General features: G+C 34.4%; 1 protein-coding gene across 1 annotated transcript in view; it reads left to right on the top strand.

Annotated features, from left to right (window-relative positions):
* Positions 1–22,614, top strand: part of mgl (low-density lipoprotein receptor-related protein megalin) — a 232,336-nt gene that overhangs the window by 186,040 nt on the left and 23,682 nt on the right. The window contains exon 3 of the mRNA XM_077436601.1: positions 13,704–13,835. Coding sequence (XP_077292727.1) covers positions 13,704–13,835 — 132 coding nt within the window. The remainder of the gene's footprint in view (positions 1–13,703; positions 13,836–22,614) is intronic.

The raw sequence follows: 22,614 nt of genomic DNA, 5'->3' as shown, positions 1-22,614 counted from the left end.
ATTATTAATTGATTTTTTTTTTGTGTTTGAAAATAAATTTCATTGTGAAACAATTTGGGTATTCGAATAAAATATTTCAATCAATTCATGTAAATAGTAAAAATTGAATGTGGAAATGATTTAATATGAAGTTTTATTTCGATTAAATACGCATATCTTTTTAATTTAAGTATTTATACTATTTTTAATATGAGCAATAATGCAAAAAAATAATAAAATAACAGGATATTCCTATTATATATGTACATACATATGTATGTACATATGTATTCCGTATTACATTCAATATTTTTTTACAATTTGAATGGTTCGCATATATGTATGTAGGCTTTTGATCAGAAATCGACTTTAATTTATCAGTAGGTACTAATGGAATATCTTGATGTACATATAATATTCAACGATCTGAATCCTATTGAAAATGTTCACATCGTATCTTTTCACTCTCAATTCATCGTACATACAAATAATATATATGTATATACATATTTACGCATCATTCTGAAAAAGCTTTTAAGAAATCATAGCACGTAAATTATATGCGCAATTTGTACGAACGACCCTAAATGATATTTTAATGAACGCTTTGCGGCAACTCAAGAGCAGATACGCCACTGTTTGATGGATATGCACTCGAAATCATTGTATTGTATAGGTACTTACCTATATGATACGTCTCTAATGTTGATGTTATTCTAGTTACATTTTATAAATTTACTAGCTGAACCCCGGCATGCGATGCAATGCCATAATAACACATGCAATTCCCGTTTCCGTTCCCGTTCCCATTCCCGTTCTCGTTATCGTTCCCGTTCCCATTTGTCAGAAAAACGCAGTCAGCGAACACATTTGAAATTAATAATAACAATAACGCATGTTCAGCATTTAAAAACAACAATAACATGCAATTCACAATAACGCATGCAATTCCCGTTCCCTATCCCGTTCCCGTTCCCGTTCCCATTTGTCGGGGGGAAAAAAAAAATATATATATATATATATATATATATATATATATATATATATATATATATATATATAAATATATAAATTCGACGTAAACTTAAAATCTGCACAGTAAGATTTTCAAAATACACTTTGTGAGGTGAAAATTTATGGTATATTTTCTGGCTTCATTTAGTAAGTTTTCCGGTTGTAATTGAATAATTAATAATCGAGTTATTTTCATTAAGAAAAGGATGTGTTATTAGATTATATGAGTTAACGTAAATAACCCTCAGGTTATGTTCGTCCAAGAATATTCCGCTTCAGTGTTCCACAACTATTTTCAATTTAATAAAAAGCGTTGAATTTGATTGCACTTATAATAATATTTGATATTTATTTTGCTTTTAGACTTCTATGAATGGGGCTTTTAAGTTTCGCATACGGAAAATTATGTTCGGTCCCTAAATAAATGTCAGAAGATGCGCCAAAAAATTATGTATGTATGAGTTTCGGTTGGAAGTCGGCCCACGTTTGTGAGTTCTTTGTGAAATTATGCGTACAATTTTGTATCTCCTGACAAAAGCAATCTTCACAGCAACCCGGCCATCTCCAATTGGATTGTACGTATTTCCTGATTGAATTAAACCAACTTTTGTACGTGTCTCCGGCTCTTTGCCTTTGTGTCCACTTTTTTCTCTCTACCCGTTGCCCCCTTCTCGTGTTATATTCGTCCCGTATGTGTTGCATACACTTTTCTCTCATTTCTTTTGAACGTTCTCCAGTGTCCACTCCGATTGGACGCTATCGCTCGCACAATGAAATTCATTATAACAGAGTTTTTCTGTTTATAACCATCGTAAATTTGTGCTCGCAAAAAAATTTGTAGATAATCGTAGTTTTGATACAATATTCTTACATTTGAATATTATACTGTACATGTTGAATTTCATGATTTTGATCATTTGCAGTATAGATTAATATTTTGACAATCCTTGCCGTTAATGACACTTTATTTACGTATTGTTGCGTAGGGGGGGGGGGTCAGGATCAAAATGAAAGGTCAAAGTCGCTTCACAGCATTTATTCAACAATTTAGGAGGTCTAGACGTATCCACCGCTCACTCTAGAATAGTCTGATGTGCCTTGTTTACCTCCTTATAAAGGAGTAGTTACCACAGCTTCCCCGATCCATTTATGTATCTATTGTCTGAACACGTAAACGTCTACAGTGGCGAGTGCATTGTTTACGCACTCACTCGCTCAGGTCTATAATAATCGTAAGTGAAACGTAAAAGAGGTTTGTAAAAATGGAAACATCTGAAATCAATTATTTTATTTTGATATTTACCAAAAACACAGGAATTTTCATATCCTTTCCGTATCCAAAAACAAATACAATAATATGACACGCTTACTATCTCACATTTAACAATTCCTCAACCAGATCAGCATATTTTAGATAAAACAAATCCAAGTTAACAGAAATCTGGTTGAGGAGCTTGATGCTCCCTGCAACAGGTGACATCAAATTGGTATGTGCCACAGGAGAAGAGAACAAACTGCGGCATCCAATGTATCTGAGTTAGCTGGGAGCATTGAAGCTCAATTCTGCAAGAGTTTGAGGATTGCTCACCAAACCAACCAGGAACTTATAGAAATATTAATGTACATACATATGTAATCACATAGATCTGGAATGTAATACGTTGCTAACATCTGGTCCATTCTCAGAAACGTTTTTTTTTTCAAAAATTTTGAAGCTTCGGATCTTACTACATACATACTACATATTGTTATAAGCTTGGTTTAGAATTCGATCCCAGGATTCAATTTAAATACTAGTTGAAAGCGAATAGCTTTTATTAACATTTGATAGAAAAGTGCTTTATCTCACAGATACATATGTAGACAGTGAAAAACTGTAATATTAATCTGCTTGAACTAAACTAGTGCTCTTTACATTTATTATTACTGCATATTTATAATATGTTTAACCTTTGTGACCTGAGCCATCTTGTATCATATGTCATTCAATCTCGAAACCGTCTTCGTTTAGAAAACGATTGAAGGTTGTTCAAATATACTCACAGATACATACATACATATTTATAAAAGTAGAGATGAAGGGTTGACTGATTGCAAATATAAATCAAAATTGGACGCTGTGTTTGGGTTGTGGTCCCAGTTTTATTATGAAACTTTTTTTGGTTTTTTTTTCCGGGCTTCCATAGCAATGTGCGAGAAAGTGGAAACATTCGCCTAAAAAAGGCCTACGTGTCCACCTCCGGCTAGTGCCACATCGGGAAATCTAGCAAAATTTTCCCAGCGCATACAAAAGAAAAAATAATCAAACCACGCATAGTAAAAAAAGTCGAAGATTTTAAATTTTGTATCGTCAGTGCAAATACATGATGAATTTTTATTTCAAGTAATTTTCCTCTGTATATTTTCCTGCGAGGTCAATAGGGGATAAGGTTCGTAATTTTTTTTACGGTGGACGATTGGTCCTAAACAAACAGGTTCTGCTTTTATGCGAAAACGTACGGAAAATAGGACAAATCCGGCTGTTTTTCGTTGGAGGTAGTTAGAATTTATTTTATGATGTGACGCTACAATAGAAGGGTACGTTCTGAATACGGACGTGGAAATTATCTGATATCACTATAAATATTTATAAACGGAAATTCTTGCATAGTAATTCTAAAATATTACAAGGTGTGCATGTGTGCTATGAAACATCCTTATATGAAGCAATCTTACGTGCTTCCCAGAATCGATTACATACGTGCGTAAGTACGTATGTACATACACACATAAGTATATATGTATACACTCGTAGCAAGATCACTCCTGAAAATTTGATTAAATATCCTATATTGTAACATCCCCAGGCCGTAAATTCGTCTTTCCGGCCTGAAGGCAGACCGACTTGCATAGCCTAATCACTGTTGTCTGACCGTGCTGGCCACTATGATTAATTGCGAGATAACCGCACGAAGCAAGCAAACGGTCTGATTAATGATTTTCAAGTATTTCGGCAACGATGTTTAGCACTCGTTCGTATGAAAAATCGATTTTTTACGCACGATCAATTAACGATGTGTTTCGCGCGTTTCATCGTGATTCATTAACCTAATTTAGCGACTTACCTACTCGCTACTTTCAAAGTATCGTTACGAATTTGATTAAGTTATCACTAAGTATACGTACACGATCCGGTATCCGGTAAGTGCTCATAAAATAGATCAAGGAAATTAATTTATCTGATCCACTCAATCAGTTTAAATAAATATGCATATACTTATGTCTTCTCGTTTTATCATCTCTCATTTATCCTTCTGGCTGAATATCGAGAAGGATTTGGAATAAATTGATATAAGCTGTCTTAGCAAAATTATTTTTCGTTTTTCCGACATTCTTAGATTATGAAGAAAACCGCTAGTAGATATGTACATGCATACATATAATACATATGTACATATATTGATCTTTATTATTTTATGCCTCTACGATTCTGATCTCAATCTCAAAAGATCATACGGACATTTTCACAATTGGCATTTATAATTATAGATTATTCAAAAGTATCAAAAGATTTATTTCTCAATTCTTAAATACTACATTTGGGTAGTATTTCCGATTTTTTTTTATATATTACACATACATATGTATATATTTTTCCATGATGCCATAGCGGATTGACCCTAAACGACACCTATGGTATTAATTAAACTTGTACATTTAAAAATTATAGATAAATATGAAATCATATTCATATCAAATAGTGGTGACATATGTATGTATGTATGTATGTACATAGTGAGTGGGATGGTTTTTGCCAACTTAATGAGGAACCGTTTCAACAATGAAATCAGATTGACGAACTCTGATAGGAAACGATTACAAATATCCAGTCTCCAGCAGCACTACAGGAATACGTCTGAATAAATTATTTTCAATCCAGGTCAACCCAGGACTCCAGGTCAATCCAGGTCGACCAGTGCACCTCTCGGTGGTTAGCATTAACGCAATCACCGAACTATAATGTTGGTTAAATTTAGTATTGATTTTATAGTACGTAAATATTTAGTATATTTGGATATATGCATATTTTGAGCAATTAAGAATTGTCATGTTTATTTATTTTTTTCTATTTCTTTTCTTTTATTTATGTATTTTTCATGTACTTTTTCTTCCATTCTTAATCTGTTTAGCACACTCGTCGCTTTGGAGCAATCTGTTAGACGAGTGTGCATGATTTATCGTTGTATAATAAAATAAAATAAAAATATTATATTTCAATATATGTATGTACATATCAGTGGCGTGCACTGAAATTCTCTCTCTTTTTGTCGTACAGCCTTACTTAATGTGCACGAACGGGATACAAGAGGAACAGCCTGTCCCTCTTGTATCCTGCTCGTGCACATTAAGTAAGGCTGTACGACAAAAAGAGAGAGAATTTCAGCGCACGCCACTGGTACATATGTATGTATAATCTGAACAGAAAACAGTATGCGCTGACGGTGAATACTACCCAAGCTTAGGAGATTGGTCCCAATTATGCCAAGAAAATTTAGTGAAATTGAAACTACATATCTTAAATAAAAAGTTTGTGTAATGTTATATAACATTTCACTAGACTATATTTCATATTTACCATTGTTTTTTTTATTTATTTATAGGTACATATAATATATACGAATAATTTTATATTCTAATTATTTTTTTTTGTTATTCTATGTTGTCCAAGCAATATTTACTCTCAAGAATATTAAAGTTTATAGTATATACATATGTATGTATGTATGTACATATGTATTTACACAGGTTTGAAATCTTGATGGCAAGTCTAGTTTTGTAGTACTCTCATGTCTATTGTTTACGTCATACTGAAATGAGTGAATGAACAATGAAATGGAAACGTGCGAATCGACGAGAAATATATATATTTTTTGAAATGTGGAAAGCAAAAAATAAAAGAAAAAACGTAAAAACGGACGTTTCGTTCGGATTTCGGCTTAAGCTCGCCGAAAAAGCTCCTGGGGCGCGGAGCTTATATACTTAACAAATGTCGAGCGTGCGAGTGTTTGCCGAAGAGGCTTTTATTGGACGGATTCCGTCGACGCAAATAAAAACATGCTGTGATTTCGCGAAAGTCTACCACCGCTAGGCTACATCCACTTCCAACGTATCTGCTCTACACGCGTCTAACTTTTATTTTTTTTTAAATTTTTTGGTTACACAATTGCACCCAGCGCGCACGTGTACCGGATCCTCTTCAGAGAATGATACTCAAATAAAACCCGGGTACAAAAAATCACATATTACATTTTCCCTTGCGATTTTATCATATACATTTTTATAACCGGTCTACTTCGGCGTTTTCCGAAGTTCAACATCAGCGATCTGCACACGTGCTCCCTTGTAGCTTTATGGCTATCTGTAGCTCTGGACACATAAAGGTAATACGTTTTATGTGAACCTTAATCGAAATTCCGCCATTAATTTAAACCACGTTCGAATAACCAAGATTTTATTTCTATAACAAAATACACTTGAAATCAATTGTAATGTCTAACGAATTGGCGTTTAGCATTTTTTTGGAGATGCGCACTTTTGTGGAGATGTCTTTAAACTGCCCACTACGATGTTTGGTTTTTTTTTGTCAATGTGATCTCAAAACTGTTTGTCGAATCAACATGATTTTTTTACATGACAACGGAATACGTAGGTGAGTTGGAGTTAGAAGTATGACAATGATGGTTGATGTACATAATGGTGAGGGTGAAGAGATTGAAATAGCAATGGGCGGGTCACGTAGCTCGAAGAACGGAATATATATTGACGAAAGAAGTGCTCGAATGGTACCCGATAGAATTTAAAAGGATGCAAGAATAGATTTGTCGATGAAATTAGAAAAATGTTTGGAATGAGATGGATGAGAGTTGCTCAAAACGGAAACGAATGGAAGCATGTTGGAGAGCCTTTCATCCATTAGTGGATGGTGAATGGCTGTGAATGATTATGATGATGATGTCTCTCGTAGCATCTCTAGCTACGAGAGACATCAAGTAAATTTCGTAGCCACAGAATCTACGATATACTTATCTGCCGACAAATCTTTCCTTCAGTTCGCTAAGGTTGCTCAATAAACGTTTTTCTTGTAATACTAGTAGATTATTTCTGTTTACACGTTTTAATGTTTATGAAACTTTTGTTAAACAACATACGTGTTGTTTCTTTTACCAGATTAAAGACAAAATGAGAAAAGTTTTATCGGTTTGACGGTAAATTTTGGTAGTATTTATTTACACATATATTTATTATAAAAAAAAATACATTGAATCCTCGTTTGAGTATGACATCATAGGCAGAAACGGGGCCGACGGGAGGGGAGGGGGGGGAGCCGGTGTAAAATTCCAGGGCCCGGACTACTCGAGGGGCCCCATGTCGAAAATCGTACCTATTATATCATAATTTCTTACCCAATTATTTAAAAAAAATAGCAACTAACATATATGTAGGCATTTTTCTAATAGTTCTTATAGATTTTTCGCACATTAAAATAATATCTAAAATAACTTTTTTTAGTTTGCCATAGGACCCGGAATTATTTTTCCCAAGCACCGGGATTCCTCTCGGCGGCCTTGAGCAGTAAACATATAAATAGCATCGAAAATGTGCTGTTTAGATTACGTGTATCTAATTGACGTTTTGCTTTCTTTTGACTGACTTAACCGGTTATTCACAATCGAAAGCAATTTCGATCGAGCCTTCACATTTCAAGTTTGTTGTGGCAATGTATCAAAACAAAAGCATTTTCAACATTTCTGCCGGACTAAGACGGCTTTATAATCAATATGATAATTTTCACTGTCATAAAATGCAATAAAAATATATGATATGTGTACATTGGGTCTACGTGACGAGCCAGAATGTTAAATTACAGAAAACACAAATATCGGAAGGCAAAGATCGAAAATCGAAAGATCTTAAGTCGAAAGATCAAAAAAAAGGGTGCATGGTAAACGGTACATACTCACTTAATTTGCGCCAGCAGGGTACAACAGGAACAAGAGGAACAGGCTTTTCCTCCCGTATTCTGCGCGCGCACATTAATAATACATTAATTAAATTGAAATTTCGTAGGGTTATTAAAAGGGATCCGCCTTTGCGGCTAGACACATCGAGTGGTTAAGATTGCCAATAAACACAATTCTCCATCGCTTTGATTTATCGCGCGATATTTCTATGTCGCATTTCGCGGTTTCGCGCACAAAGTGACAAACATTTCGCATTAGTCGTGAATAAACACAATTCGCTGCGTGTGTACACAAACAAGTTCCAGACTATTACGAATATTCGTGCGCATGTCAATTTTAGTGTGAGACCAAAGTACCCATCTATGTAGGTACATAAGTAGACAGGTACTTTGCATGTTAGATATGAAAAGCTTCAGGAAGCTCTTCTCAATTCTCACGCTGTAATACAGTCGGCAATGCGTAGTATAGTGTTGTAAATAAGTTTTCCATATAACGGTATGTGCTTCAATGAATCTGAATTTTAACGTTTAATGTATGGTTATTTTAATTTTTTTGAGTAAAACTTTCGTACGTACAGTGCATAGATTGTTTTAGTTTTATGCTTCGACTCTTTTAGAGCCTGGCCACACCGGTGACTTGCGAGTAACTTGCTGGGTGACTTCGTTACGCGACAAGATCAAATGTATGCAGTTGTATGGAGCATGCCACACTGAGCATGTTTCACTGTTCGCCCAAGCCAAAAAATTGCTAGCTATGTAGATCGCTTGCTGGTATTGTCTGGTCACTGTGATTTTATTGCCTCTCAAGTATTGAGTGACCAGCACGACTTCTCAAAATGTATATAACGGTGTAATAATGGGTGCTACACTCAATGATTAGTTGCCGGTGACTACAAACTGATGAAAACTATGAACACGTGTGACTGTATCTTCACATATTGAAAACTCTTAGGGTCGGGCTACATTGGGGGACTTACAAGTGAATTTGTCGGCCGACTATTTGCGGATCAAATGTATGCAATTGTATGGAGAATATCACACCGGGCAACTCACTGATTGCCCAAGTCATAAAACCAACCGACCAGCGAGATTGGTTGCTAGAATTTGGTCTGGTCACGGTGATTTTATTGCTTGAGTGACCAGCACGATCTCTCAAAATGTGTAGCGTTGTATTTAGGGGTGCCTAACTAGGTGACTAGTCGTCGGCTATCACACAGTGAAAAAACTATGAACACGTGTGACTAAACGCGTAAATTGAAATTAAATTAGTAAATTATGTAAACTATGTACACGTGTGAAAACTCTTACAGGTATAAGTGAGCGGATACTTGGTTGCTTTTGGTTGTCCGAGTTGAGTGACCAAGAGTATCCACAAACAACTACACTTGGGCAACAAATTCACCGACTAAGTTACCCGCAACTTGGTGACTTCGAGTCGCAAGTCACCTGGTGTGACTCTTAAGAGGGCTGTACATCCGAAACCTTAATTTTGTTGCCTTTCCTTTCTTCGATATATATATATATTGAGTAGGGTTTCTGTATTCCCGGACTTTTTCAATTCCCGGGACACGGGACGGAGCCCGGGATCGTTCCCGGGATTCCCGGGATCCCGGGACACATGTAAAAAATCTTTATTTTTTCAATTTAATATATTTTTTATTAAAAAAAAATATTTATTTATATACAAAATATAAAAAAGTAAACAATACATAATATTATGTCTATTAACTGGAAAAAATGTAATTATAAAAGTAAATTTATTTAAAGTAGATTCTTAAGAATACTAAAATATTTAAATGAGTATCCGAAGGCCTATTTCTAGATTTAGTACAAAAATTTCCAGCAATGGAAAAAACTCTTTCAGTTTCGGTCAAAGTTGGTTTTATTGTTAAAAGGGAGAAAATTGTTTTTTTACATTATCGGTTTTTTCTCCTGTCAAGATGTATATTTTAATTTCTTTTTTAAAGTCAGGGTAATTTTTATTTACGTTATTCTGTATATTTGTCTTTGATAACTACGAATTTAATTCTTCATTAAAAGAGTTTCTTCCATTGTGGAATCGTCAATACAAGATGGACATACTCGCTTCATAATAGTTTCACCGTCAGGATATAAATTCGCTTTTATTTCAACATTTAAAGGATGTTTTGTTCGGTATAAAATCAGAATTATTTAAAATTTGTGTTAAAAAAATCAGTTTTAGGCTTCTTTTTTCTTCGATTTTAATTTTCAATTCTTGGAATAATTCATCGGTAAGGCCAAGTCCTTCGGCATTGAGATTTTCCAAAAATAGCGCCATTATGCTCATACAACTTCCATGTTCAGAGAATGCGCTGTACTTACTGCTAAACAACAAACCTTTGAAAATATTTTACGTTTTTTTGTGTATTTAATTTATTATTTCCCTTCGTCCAGTCGTGAAAATGTTGTATATTTTCAAGATTTTTTAAAATCCAATTCCCGGGAATGTCTGTCCCGGGTCGACCTGGGTCAGAAACCCTAATATTGAGTGAATGCGACAATATGTGTATGTATATATATATATATATATATATAGGTATGAGAAGGATATTTTCTATGCACCTGTGCACGTGTTTTTTTTTTTAAATCGACCGTTAAATAAGCAATCTGGACTCTTTTCGTGGGTGTAAAAAAGAGGCGATTTTATAGATGTTTGACGCCTCCTAGCTCCCATAAAAAATAACTAATCAAATAAATAAAAGCAAGGATGCATGCCAATGGTGGATATCCATAGCATATTAAAAAATAATTTCTCTAGTGCCATAATTGAGGAAGGGAGAAGTGTAATACGTTTGTATGGACAAGGCGCTGGTGTCCAGCCCTCTTAAGGCCGCTTGAAAGGTACCCACAGTTCCGTTCAACAAAAATTAAATGTTGAACCTAACCTGTTTCTTACTTAGTGTGTATCTAGTAAGTTTCAATTATGTAGTGTGAATTGTAAAATACACATTCGATTTTTTTCTACTAACATGTATTCTTAATTACATGATAAAAGCTTTAGCTTTTATGCTAATTAACTATGATAAAAGCTTTAGCGATTAGTTCCTTTATCTTCTAAAAGTTTTATATAGATATATGTATATTTTTATCTCAATTCGGTCATTTTTGTGTATAAAATTTTTATTGTAATAAAAATTACTTTACATATGAATGATAAATATGTTAGTTTACCGCTTAACCGCGTAATAAAAGAAAAGTGTTAATTAATGCACATTATATTCGTCATAATGAATAGGCAATTGACATGCGAGACTTCACCTCAATCTATTTACGATTTACATACATACATATATCCCCAGCAGATCAGGATGCTTTCGTTAGTAATTATAATTTATACAATTTCTGCGTATTCCTATTACATATATCACATTTTGCCTTGATTGAGTTCCATATTAAATGCTTTGAATCATCTGTTTGTGACCTGATTTTATTGTTCGAGTGAAGTGTTTGCACATATGTACATACATACATACACAAGTGCCTTGTGTACATAATTCGACGTCTATTGAAACGTTGGCACAAACAGTTTAAACTAAAAGTATTTAACTTTCCTATGACGTGCGCTGGATTGGATGTTTTCCGAAGCCTTATTGCGTAAATAAATTTACGTTTGAAAAACAAAGCGCCAGAAAAAAATGAATTAAACCCCTCATGAACGTAAACTTTTATTGCGTTAATTAAACGAATTCGCATACGGAAATACACGCGTGAATCGTTAGGGGCGAATAATGCAACCCTCTCCATACACCCTGTTCGAAATTTATTCAACGTATTAATTGTTCTAACGGGCCGTTACTTTTTCAACGAACAACGAAACGTTAATCTCGCGGCGCTCGCGTCGTCGAAAAATATATTCAAACGAGATTTTAAAAGCTCGAAACGTTTGCGATATTTACATTTTAACGTTATCAAAGCGATGTTTGATATTTATTTTTTTCCGACGATTTTTGTTTTTGCGTATATCTCTCATTATCATTTGAAAATCGTCTTTTGTGTTTTTGTCTTTGAGTGAACGTCATACCTGGTCTATGCTGTATTGTACCCCGTTCGGCAACGGTGATTTTTCATTCTCTTCATTATATTAATATAGGAAAGAGTCGCGTATGTTTTAATAATTTTATGCTTTTATGAAAATAAAAGCGACCAAACAAAAAAAAAAAAGAATATTTATTCTCAGCATCGACATCCTCATAAAGGGCTTATGTATACTTTGATAGCAAGGACATTTTTTTTAATATATCGCATAACATAAATCACGCATCGTGAACATCGACTTTAACTATCGTTCAAGTTATTTATTATCTATGAAACTGTTATTATGATCCCATTTATTTTTCAAGGTACATAATCTTCGCAAAATAGATTTTCGATTCAGGCAAAATTGTACTTTATCTCTACGGAAAGTACATACATAAGTCCATCGTGCAAAAATGCAGAAAATATCTGATGCGGTATATTATCAGTAATAAATTATCAATGTATATTTTTATTTCGTAGTTTCATTATATACGGTTTTCAATCTTAAAATAAAATGTCAGTCATTCAAGTATACATAGTAGTATACCACCAGCAGTATAGCTCGGTAGTTAATTCTAACCACCGAGATTTTGATTTAGACTTTTAAATGCTTTTTATTATTATGAAATTATGTTCACAATACATCTTATATCTATTTTAATAGCTACTGATCTACTGATCATTTTCTTTTTACGATTTTAATTTAATTTTGTTAGTAATCATAGTATTACATTATTCTATTGTTAGTAATCATTGTTAGTGTACAGCATAATAGAAAAAATAGCTCAAAAACCTATTTACATTTCTTATAAATGCTTATAAATGCTCATAATAAATCTAATACATAATATCAATTGATAGGACACGTTGATCGTGTCCTATCAGAAATTGTAAACTCATCTAATTTCATTGTTAAAACGGTTCCTTATCGAATTAACAAAACCCTTCTACCAACTTTGTCATCACTATTTGAATATGATTTCAAATTTATATATGTATGTACAACCTTTATACTAATATATGTACATATATGTACCACCTTAATATCCGTCGCTCGGGGGTAACCCGTAATGGCATTATGGTAAAATATAACCAGCGGCGTGGACTAGTGGTTAGCATATTATGCTTTCGAGCAAAGTGTCACGGGTTCGATTCCCACTAGAGTCCCACTGCTGGCCAGATCTTGGTTTGTGACTTGATCTTTGAGTTGATCGTTTCTTATCAGACCTTTAATGGAATCGATAATAACCACGGCGTGGACTATTAGTTAGAATATTATGCTTTCGAGCAGTGTCACGATTTCGATTCCCACTTGGTTTGTGCGTCGAGGTCGATCGTTTCTTACCAGAGTTTGGCAATTTTTCTGATTTTCATTGAAACGGTTCCTGTATCTCAAGTTATTAAGCGTCTTGAGGTTCGCCAATTTTATTATAAAATGCCGCAAATTTGTATCCATAGATGTGGATGTTTGTATGAATTTGAATTGTATCAAATGCTTATATATTGTATTGATTGATTGACTGTATTTATCTGTTTAAAGTGCACTCGTCGCTTTAGAACCATCTGTAAAAACGAGTATTCATGTTCTAACACTGCATGTAAACCTAACCAAGAAATATGTTATCCATAGCTTTAATATTAATAATTTAAATTTGTTTTCATTCGATTCCAGCACCTCCTGAATGTGAGCCCGGGCAGTTGACATGCGGTCAATACGTTTGGAACAAAACATATTGCATACCACCTCATCATAGATGTGACATGACTGTGGACTGTGTCGACGGTACAGACGAAGCTGATTGCAGTAAGTTATCAATTCAATACCAAATTTAACATTAGATTAAATATATTATACATATGTATGAATATACATACATATTTATATACATATGTATGTAATGCACACGGGACGAGCGGAACGAAAGAAATCTCCCTAATGTACGTTCCAAATTGAAAATTTCACTTCGTGCCCGCGGGATTCGCAACTTTTCCGGGTGCGCGAGTTTTCTCGCGATCCGCGAAATTATTCTCCGCCATCATCGTCGAATACGACGAATAAATGAAGATGGAAACGTTTTTCTCGCGAAGTATACACGGCGTGTCACAATGATAATATCACTGTGTACCCTTTCACCCGCCCGCTCCTCCTTCTTTCGCCCACTTCTACTTTTCTTCCACCTCCTCATCCTTCTCGAGTGTTCTTCGCAGCACCCTGTAGGTAATGTCTCTCGTCAGCAATGAATGTAAAATATACAGCGCCATTTGGCACACCCTGTTGTTTGCTGATCGCACTTGTTCGGAGCATAAATTGACTTTCCCATGAATGTATTTTAACGGCTCAGGTTTATTTTATTTTGAATATAAACACAAAAATATTTTTAACGTAAAGATTTTTATTTTTTATAATACTTGAACGTTCTCAAATCCACGCATGTATTTTTAATTGACTGAAATATTAGATGAAATTTCTTATACATATGTATAATATATTCTAAATTTTCTCGGAACTTGCGTTGCTAATATCGTTCATTTTGAAAGTTTATATGTTTGTTATCGTTCTGAACGATAAAAACAATAAAAACCACTGACCTGGAATTGCGACATTTTTGGACAAAATTTTCATCTCCAGGGAACAAACTTTGTTATTTTAATCCCAACCACTGGAAGTTTACAAAATTGCTTAAATTTCAGAGAAAATTATTCATGTTTTTTTTTATAAAATATAAATAGTTCGCTTGAAATGTCTGATTTTAAAATGGAAATGTTTTTTCATATTATTTATAATATTAAAAGTTTGAAAAGTGCATCGCAACAAGCCAAATAATATACATACATACCTTTGTATACAAATTCTCGAGAAGCGAACAGAGGAGTTGTGGTTCAATTAATACATACAATACATCATTGGAGCAAAAGCTTCATTATTTTTCTTCCCTTTCTCTAAAAGACCTGTCTTGTACAGATTGTGCAATGTTATCCCACGGGATTTTCATTCTACTTTACTAGAATTTGCCAAAATCTTTAAGATACTCATCTGTAGAGAATACCCCAAATACCTTAAAACGTTATTTAAATTATAACTTTTCATTTTGCATGTATATATATATGTATATGTATAAGCAACGAAAAACTTTTACACGTTGAAAAACTTGTTAATTTACTTACATACTTTATATTATAATATAACACACTTATTTGTACAAAAAGCGTGACAAGGAAATATTTTTAAATGCACGTTAAAATGTATGATATTTAATTACTTCCGGATCGTGTAAAAAATGTACATACACACAGTTACTATTTACTAATGTAAATAAACCACGTAAAATAAGCATTTCATCTACATAGAATGGGTAAACATTGCTAAGAGATTTATTTTTAGCTGGGCGTCTTTTGAATGGTCGTCAATCCGACATCGGTATAATGGAGCGTGTGCAGAATATTCCTTTGATGTTACGACTTCTCAAGGTACCTCAAAAGACGGCCAGATCTCATGTCGGGATGTTGCTGAATGGCACATTGGGTTCTTCGGCATTATGGTGATTGCGTTTCCACGCCACAGAGGGTTTTCAGCCGAAACGTTATCGTCGTTCGGACGTTGCAGAAGCAGCCAGCTGCATGCAGACATATTATAATATGTATATGAAAGACGTTCCGGCGATATGAAAATCCACAGGGTTTTTGTACCACTGCCACCACCGACCGCCGGAAAATAGCGTGTCACGCGAGAAGAAAGGAGCTTTTCCGAATAACGGTGCACTCGTGCGCCGAGAAAGGATCGCTGCATTTCCTTTTAATGCCCGGGGCCGAATCCATAACGACTTCATTACCATTTTAAGAGCGTTGCCAGTTGCTTATGGGGTCTGAAATCGTCGAAATTTTCCACTCGACTCAATTTGCCTTGAACCACCGTCTTTCCTCTGCATTGTAATGAGCTGTAAGTTACATATAATATGCAGTAAGTCGCTCTACGCTCACCATAAAGTCCTTAAAGCCTTATCGATTTCTTATTCAATTTCATTCTTCTGTACACACAAGAAAACAACCATAAACTTTTAACAATTCCATCCGGTGACTTTTCTATATTAGAATATCTCGAAACGAAGCTATAATCGCTGTAAACCATTGCGATTAACAATACGAATCAATTTTTATTTTTCAACGAGGTATTATATTATATTTTATTTTTATTTTTGAACATATAATTTTTATCATAGGTCCCATGACAGGAATTAGCATGGCGTGACACCTATGGTCACATTATATGTACATGCGTATTAACGATTTAAAACATTACAATATAATTACATAGATAATACAATAAAACACTCATCTGAGAGGTCATACTTTCAGATTCCAAAAAGATATTTACTTCAAAATAATTAGAGAATCCTTCCTTTCAAATAAAACGGTTAAAATTTGGAATAGTCTATACAATAAATTAGTAACTTAAACCTTTTTAAAAATTTACTTTTAGTTAATCTTTAGTATTTTCTGTTATTTATTTTCGTCTATTCTTTTCGTTATATCGAGTTGTTTATATTTTCTTTTCGGTTTTCTTTGTTTTTTATTTTATTGTTTTTTATTTATTTTTTATCTTATTTGATATTTGTATTTCTGTATTGTTGGAGAAGCCTTCATCCACCAATAGATGGCGAGCGGCTGTAGATGATGTATGTATTAACATAACCCCTTGGGTCCATCGCCTTTGCCGCCTTTTCCAAGTATTCTTAAATAAATAAATAGAGACGCCTATGCGCAAATTGGTACAATCAACAAATTTTGATATACAATCAACAAACTTTTATATATGTATATTATGTACTAGTTGTTTTCCCGGCTTCGCTCAGTATTTGTAATATCAACAAATATGTATGTATGTAGGTCCATAGTATTGTACTACTTGGATCGATGCATCGAATATGCATGATTCATATGTTGGACCGAAAGTCAAACGTCAACTAAATCGGTGTTTTAATTAATTAATGGAATCGATATTAATCACGGCGTGGACTATTGGTTAGCATATTATGCTTTCGGGTAATGTCACGGGTTCGATTCCCACTTGGTTTGTGACTCGAGGTCGATCGTTTCTTATCAGAGTTTTCCAATTTTCTTGATATTCAATGAAACGGTTCCTGTAAAATTGGTATTTCTTTCCATCTCCTTTCCTATCTCTCTTGCTAATCTCAAACTATTCAGCGACTTGAGTTTCGCCAATTTGATTATAAAATGCTACAAAAATTTCTCCATAGATGTCACTGTGGATGTTTGTATGTTTAAAGTGCACTCGTCGCTTTGGAGCGATCTGTTCATGTTCTATGAAATAGATATTTCAACTGGTTGAAAAACTGAATATAAGCTTCTTCTATTTCAAATATAAACTACATATTTATATAATTTTTGACGTTGTTTTTCTTTGTAGATATGCGTTGTAGCTTTCACGAATATGTTTTATCATACAATTATTATATGGTATGTATATGACATGTTCATAACAGAATAGACTTCTATGTTTAGCAGTGAACAATATGAATAACTAAATAAGTTTGCTTTTATAATATCTATACATAAATACAATGTACGTATCATATAAAAGTCAAAAAACACGTACAAATATCAATTATTCATATTGGCTAGTTTAATTGGTGAAAGCTATTTGGTGTTTCTTTTTAAAAATATTTTATTTATTTATTTTAGTTTTCACAGAGCTTGTGAAGATCGCTCGTGAGTTACGTTCATACACGTACATATGTACGTATGTATGTATGTATATTTAGCTTGGTGTCTCTCTTTCGTCGGGCAGACAATTATTATTGGAAGGTTGCCGACAGCGTCTCGACAGGTTTTCTTTGTGTCTTCCGCTTCCTTCTCCTCGGACGAGGGTTTAATTCTGGCGCTCCGTGAGGGTCGTCGTCGTCGTCGTCTTCATCCCTCCGCGGTTTTGTAATTAAATTTCGCGGCGGAAGCCCCTGTATACTACGGAGCAATTAAGCGAGTTTTCCCACTGCAGCGCCTTTCAAGAGCTGCTTCAAAACCGAATTATATCTAGCCAGTCTCCAGAAATGCGTTGTTCCCGGCGTTCATATATCAAATTAAGACTCCCGCCCTCCCATCCTTCTTGATTTTGGATCTCTTCAGCCCCTCTTCGGGGATCTCATTACCGGAGACTGACACGCGACACGTCAAATCAGCACTGCAAATACGTAATTTTCCTTTCATGGAACTATATGGTACGAGCCCTACCTAGTCCACTTCTTGCTATCAACATGTTAACGCTACAACTTAATTTATCTCTTAGGCTTCTCAAAAATGCATTGATTTTTATTATCCACATAGTACTGCACTGGTCGTGCTATTTCATACCAGTAGATAGTTCATGGATTCAAGTTCCGGCCAAATACGCTACTGTCAAGATATTTTGGTTATTAAAACACAGATCGACCATCTCCTGTTAGAATATTCAAACTTTTCTAAATTAATTAACTAACAGATCGATTCAATCGGTATCTTTACTCGTAATTTCTCGCAAATTTGAGTTATTAGCATCTCGAATTTGCTGAATCTTATAAATACATAAATGTATTTCTCACAAATTTTCTGAGTATCAAAAAGTTTGTTGATTGTTCATACATATATGTCTTTATTGTATTCTATGTCGTTATGTTTGAAAAATTGTTCGTATTATACTTATGTACAAAAATAATCTAACCATGTGTCGCCTTGTGGCATATATTATGTACGTAATAAAATAATAATTATATTCATATAATATACATATGTACATTATATGTACATATACATATACATATATGACTTAAACGTACCCACTCAATTTGACTTCTTCGCGAGAAACGCTGAATGTTCGTACCACAGAACATCAAGTTGTCATCAATGAGACAATGATTTGATGGTTACAATTTATTTATGAATGAATTTAGAACTATTTATCACAGGACGATACATCCAAGAACTGTTCATTCATCAAAAGGACAATTCATTTGAAAACCATTCATCAAAAAGATGATTCGTCTGAGACCTATTCATCTAACAAACAATTGCATATTGCAATATGACAAAGCGTCTCTTGGCTTCTGAAATGCTTCATTTCTTCTTGTACTATTTTTTAACCTGGATAGATTGATAGATTTGCATGAGGGTCCGAAATTCCTAACTACGCCACTGCTCTGTATAATTAAATAGGAGAGAGGGTGGATGTGTTGGAAGCGTATTACTTCTACAAGCTTTCTCGAGGCTGTTTTTTTTCTTTGATTTTCAGGTATCCGAGTTTAGTGATTTTTATATACTGAAGTGCTACAATTTCTGAAAATTGATTATAAGAATTAAGTAGCGTGACACTTGATGGAAACTAAAAAAAAGGGTTTGTATTTAAAACAATTACCGCTACTCGTAAATGTGGATAATCAATGCTCTTGACCTTCGCGTCCCTTCCATAGTTTGTGGCAACAATGAAAATTCTACAGGGATCGCGTTTGAAAGGCCCCTAAACGGAGAACTTAAAGGGAGCTCGCAGTTTGAATTAATTAATGGAGCGCAACTTGCGGTCTGATCCTCCTCGTCCGTCCCGGGAAGTTACGACCTCTGAAACTGGTGTAATTATACCCTGATCTGTTTCGATTCGCTTCAGATGTCTGCACCGACTCATTAAAACTATTACCGATTAAACGGAAATGCAAGCGCGGGAACCGTAAGGCTTCGATTAATTTCAGTTATTATTTCAGCGCAACTTCCATGTCTGCTCGTCGTATTTCAACCTAAGTCAAATTACCTTTCCCTAAAATAAATGTAACTGCTTCGGTATGCATCGAGCTCGCAGGTTGTTGAATCGGAGTTTGATCTCCGATAAAACTCAATTACTTTTCGATTTCCTTGACTATGGCATAATGTTCATTTTTAGAATGTCTTCTTCGTTCATAAGTCTATGACTATAAATAATATTGTATAAAGATAAAAGATAAAATATTATTTATCTCATATCATCAATCATTTTTTTGGTTTATAGCCATCCACTGCGTGTTGACAACACCATAGTTGGTGGACCAATGTGAAGAGGAGGCATTAGGTAGATAGTATGCCTATTGTTCTTATCGATTATTTAATGTAATGTGCTGGTACTGCATATGTATTTAGTATATTATATTTTCCTAACTAAGAGACAAAGGACTGACTATCCACTGTTTGCTTAAGAATTATTCCTCTCCATTACAATTGTCCTTTTGTTAAAATTCCTACCATTAGAAATGACTTCAAACATACCATAACGAAAAGGAAAGTGTACACGGTATTTTTGATTTTCTTTTATGTTTTATCTATTTTTTTAAATATCTATATTTTTCCCATGATGCCATTTGATGTTGCCCCTGAGTGACATATGATATATGTACATACTTATATAAATGTATATATGTATTAATACATATATACATTTATGTAATAGATTATAAAATTTTGAAATCAATAGTGGTGACATAGTGGGTAGGATGGTTTTGCCAATTTTAGGAACCGTTTCAACAATTAAATCAGATAAATTGGAATAATCTGATAGGAAACGATCGGCTTGAAGTCACAACTATCACAAGTCTGATCAGCAGCACGGTAGAAATACTCTGAATAAATTATTTTCAATAGAGGTCAACCCAGGGCTTGAACCCCGGAACCTCTCGTTAGTTAGCATTAACTCCAACAGCAAGCTATACTGCTGTCTAGGAGACCCGTCAGATAAAAGAAACTAATAGTATTCTTCTATTTACATATGTAGTGTCATCAACTGTAATTTCATAAAAATGTTTTTTTGAGAATCAATATGTACAAACTTTTTACTAGTTTTTGTTATACTTTTGTAATTGAAATGCTTAGATTTCTTTTTTTTGCATTTATTGTATAACTCTTAGAAAGTTGAACTATCGTTGTTTATAAGGTTTTTACCATCACATTTTATTTACATATTAGAATACTGAACAAAAACAATTCTTTCAACAAACGTTGTTACTGTGTATGTTGGTATAAAAAATAAATAAATAAATATGTATGTATTGGTTGAAATCAAATATTTATGTATTGAAAAGTGGGTCAAAAAAGTGTTAATGTGTTTTTAATCTATTTATCGAATGCCCGAGTGAAAATCTCATTTAATTTCGAAACTATGACCGGTGAGGGGTTTCGCTTCACAATTGAATGACGGAATTGTACCGCTTGACATGTATAAGTATGTATTGTATGTATGTACTGTATGTGGATAATATCTCATGAGCCAAGCACACCCCAGGGAGCCTGAGCCGAGGGATTAAGGTCCAACTACTTGTTGAATAGTCGCGGCTGGTTCTCCGTCAAACAGAGAGGACTTTGTCGAGTTTCGTAGGGTTCGCCGTGAAACGAAAACAAACACAAACCACCCTATCCTAGTCTTGTTCAAAGTTTGCTACAACCAAAAATCCCAACCCACAATCGCACACCCCAGAAACTGTGTTCCTTGTGAAACTTGCGAAACTTTACCCCAGAATTTCTTCCACTTACAAAGTGAATCGATCACAACCGCTTCGGTTGATATTTTTATCGATTCGGCACGAATACATTATAATGGCACGTGGACGATGCCCCCAATGCTAAACGACAGATGTGTCAGGTCTCAGTTAAAACTTAACAGGGGTTGAAGTGTTGGTCGGGAATCCACTCTGGGAATTACAATAACGGCCGCTAACAATATCTCAAATGAATGGGCGCCATTATTCATTCTCGGAGTCCCAAAACGGAACTCCACCACATCCTTTCTCCCCTCGCCCGTCACCTTCAGTCCCAAATGTAAGGTGATTACGACGTCCGCAGGGGGATGGGAAGCGAGGGAGATTGAAGAAAATCTCATCGAGTTTGTCACGCGGAATTGGTATATAAAATACAGTTTCCGGGAAAACGGGGTGAAGACACAGGCGAGGAATTAATATGTATTTATACATATGTATATTATATTTGCTTTTGAGTTTTCTTTCTTTTCCTGGGAACGCAATATTAGAGCTTTCGCTTTATTTGCAAAATTAACGTATTATATGTAGACACGAATAAATGCGTATATTATACAATGTACACTGTACAGGATTTTATTCAGTGTAAATATTTTTGATGAAAATCCATCCATATATGTAGTACCTACTGTTTTTTTTTCAATGATTTTGGACGGAAAATCATTTCAAAGATCAAATCAATAGGGTATTCCCGAGGGATGTAGTTATAAGGAATAATTCTTAATTTTGTAGTAAACTTGGTTGATATAGAATTAGCCATTTGCCCATTTAGCCATAGCCATACCGTATTCAAATCTAAAATGCCACTGGCTGAAGATCATCGATCTTTCCAACGATGACATATGGCTGCAAAAATGCCAGAATGTTGCATAAGGTCTAGTGCACTCAAATAAGTATGGAACGCTATATGTTTGGCATTTGGTTAGAAGTATGATAAAGTTGGTTGATGTAATGGTGAGAGTAAAGAAATTGAAATGGTATGGGCTACGTAGCTAACGGACGATATATAGACGTAAGAAGTGCTCAGATGGTACCCGAGATTATGTA

This window comes from Arctopsyche grandis, chromosome 8 (genome assembly GCF_051622035.1).
Source record: "Arctopsyche grandis isolate Sample6627 chromosome 8, ASM5162203v2, whole genome shotgun sequence".
Lineage (NCBI taxonomy): Eukaryota > Metazoa > Arthropoda > Insecta > Trichoptera > Hydropsychidae > Arctopsyche > Arctopsyche grandis.
The sequence above is the reverse complement of the archived record's forward strand: the minus strand, read 5'-3'. Positions and strand labels throughout refer to the sequence as shown.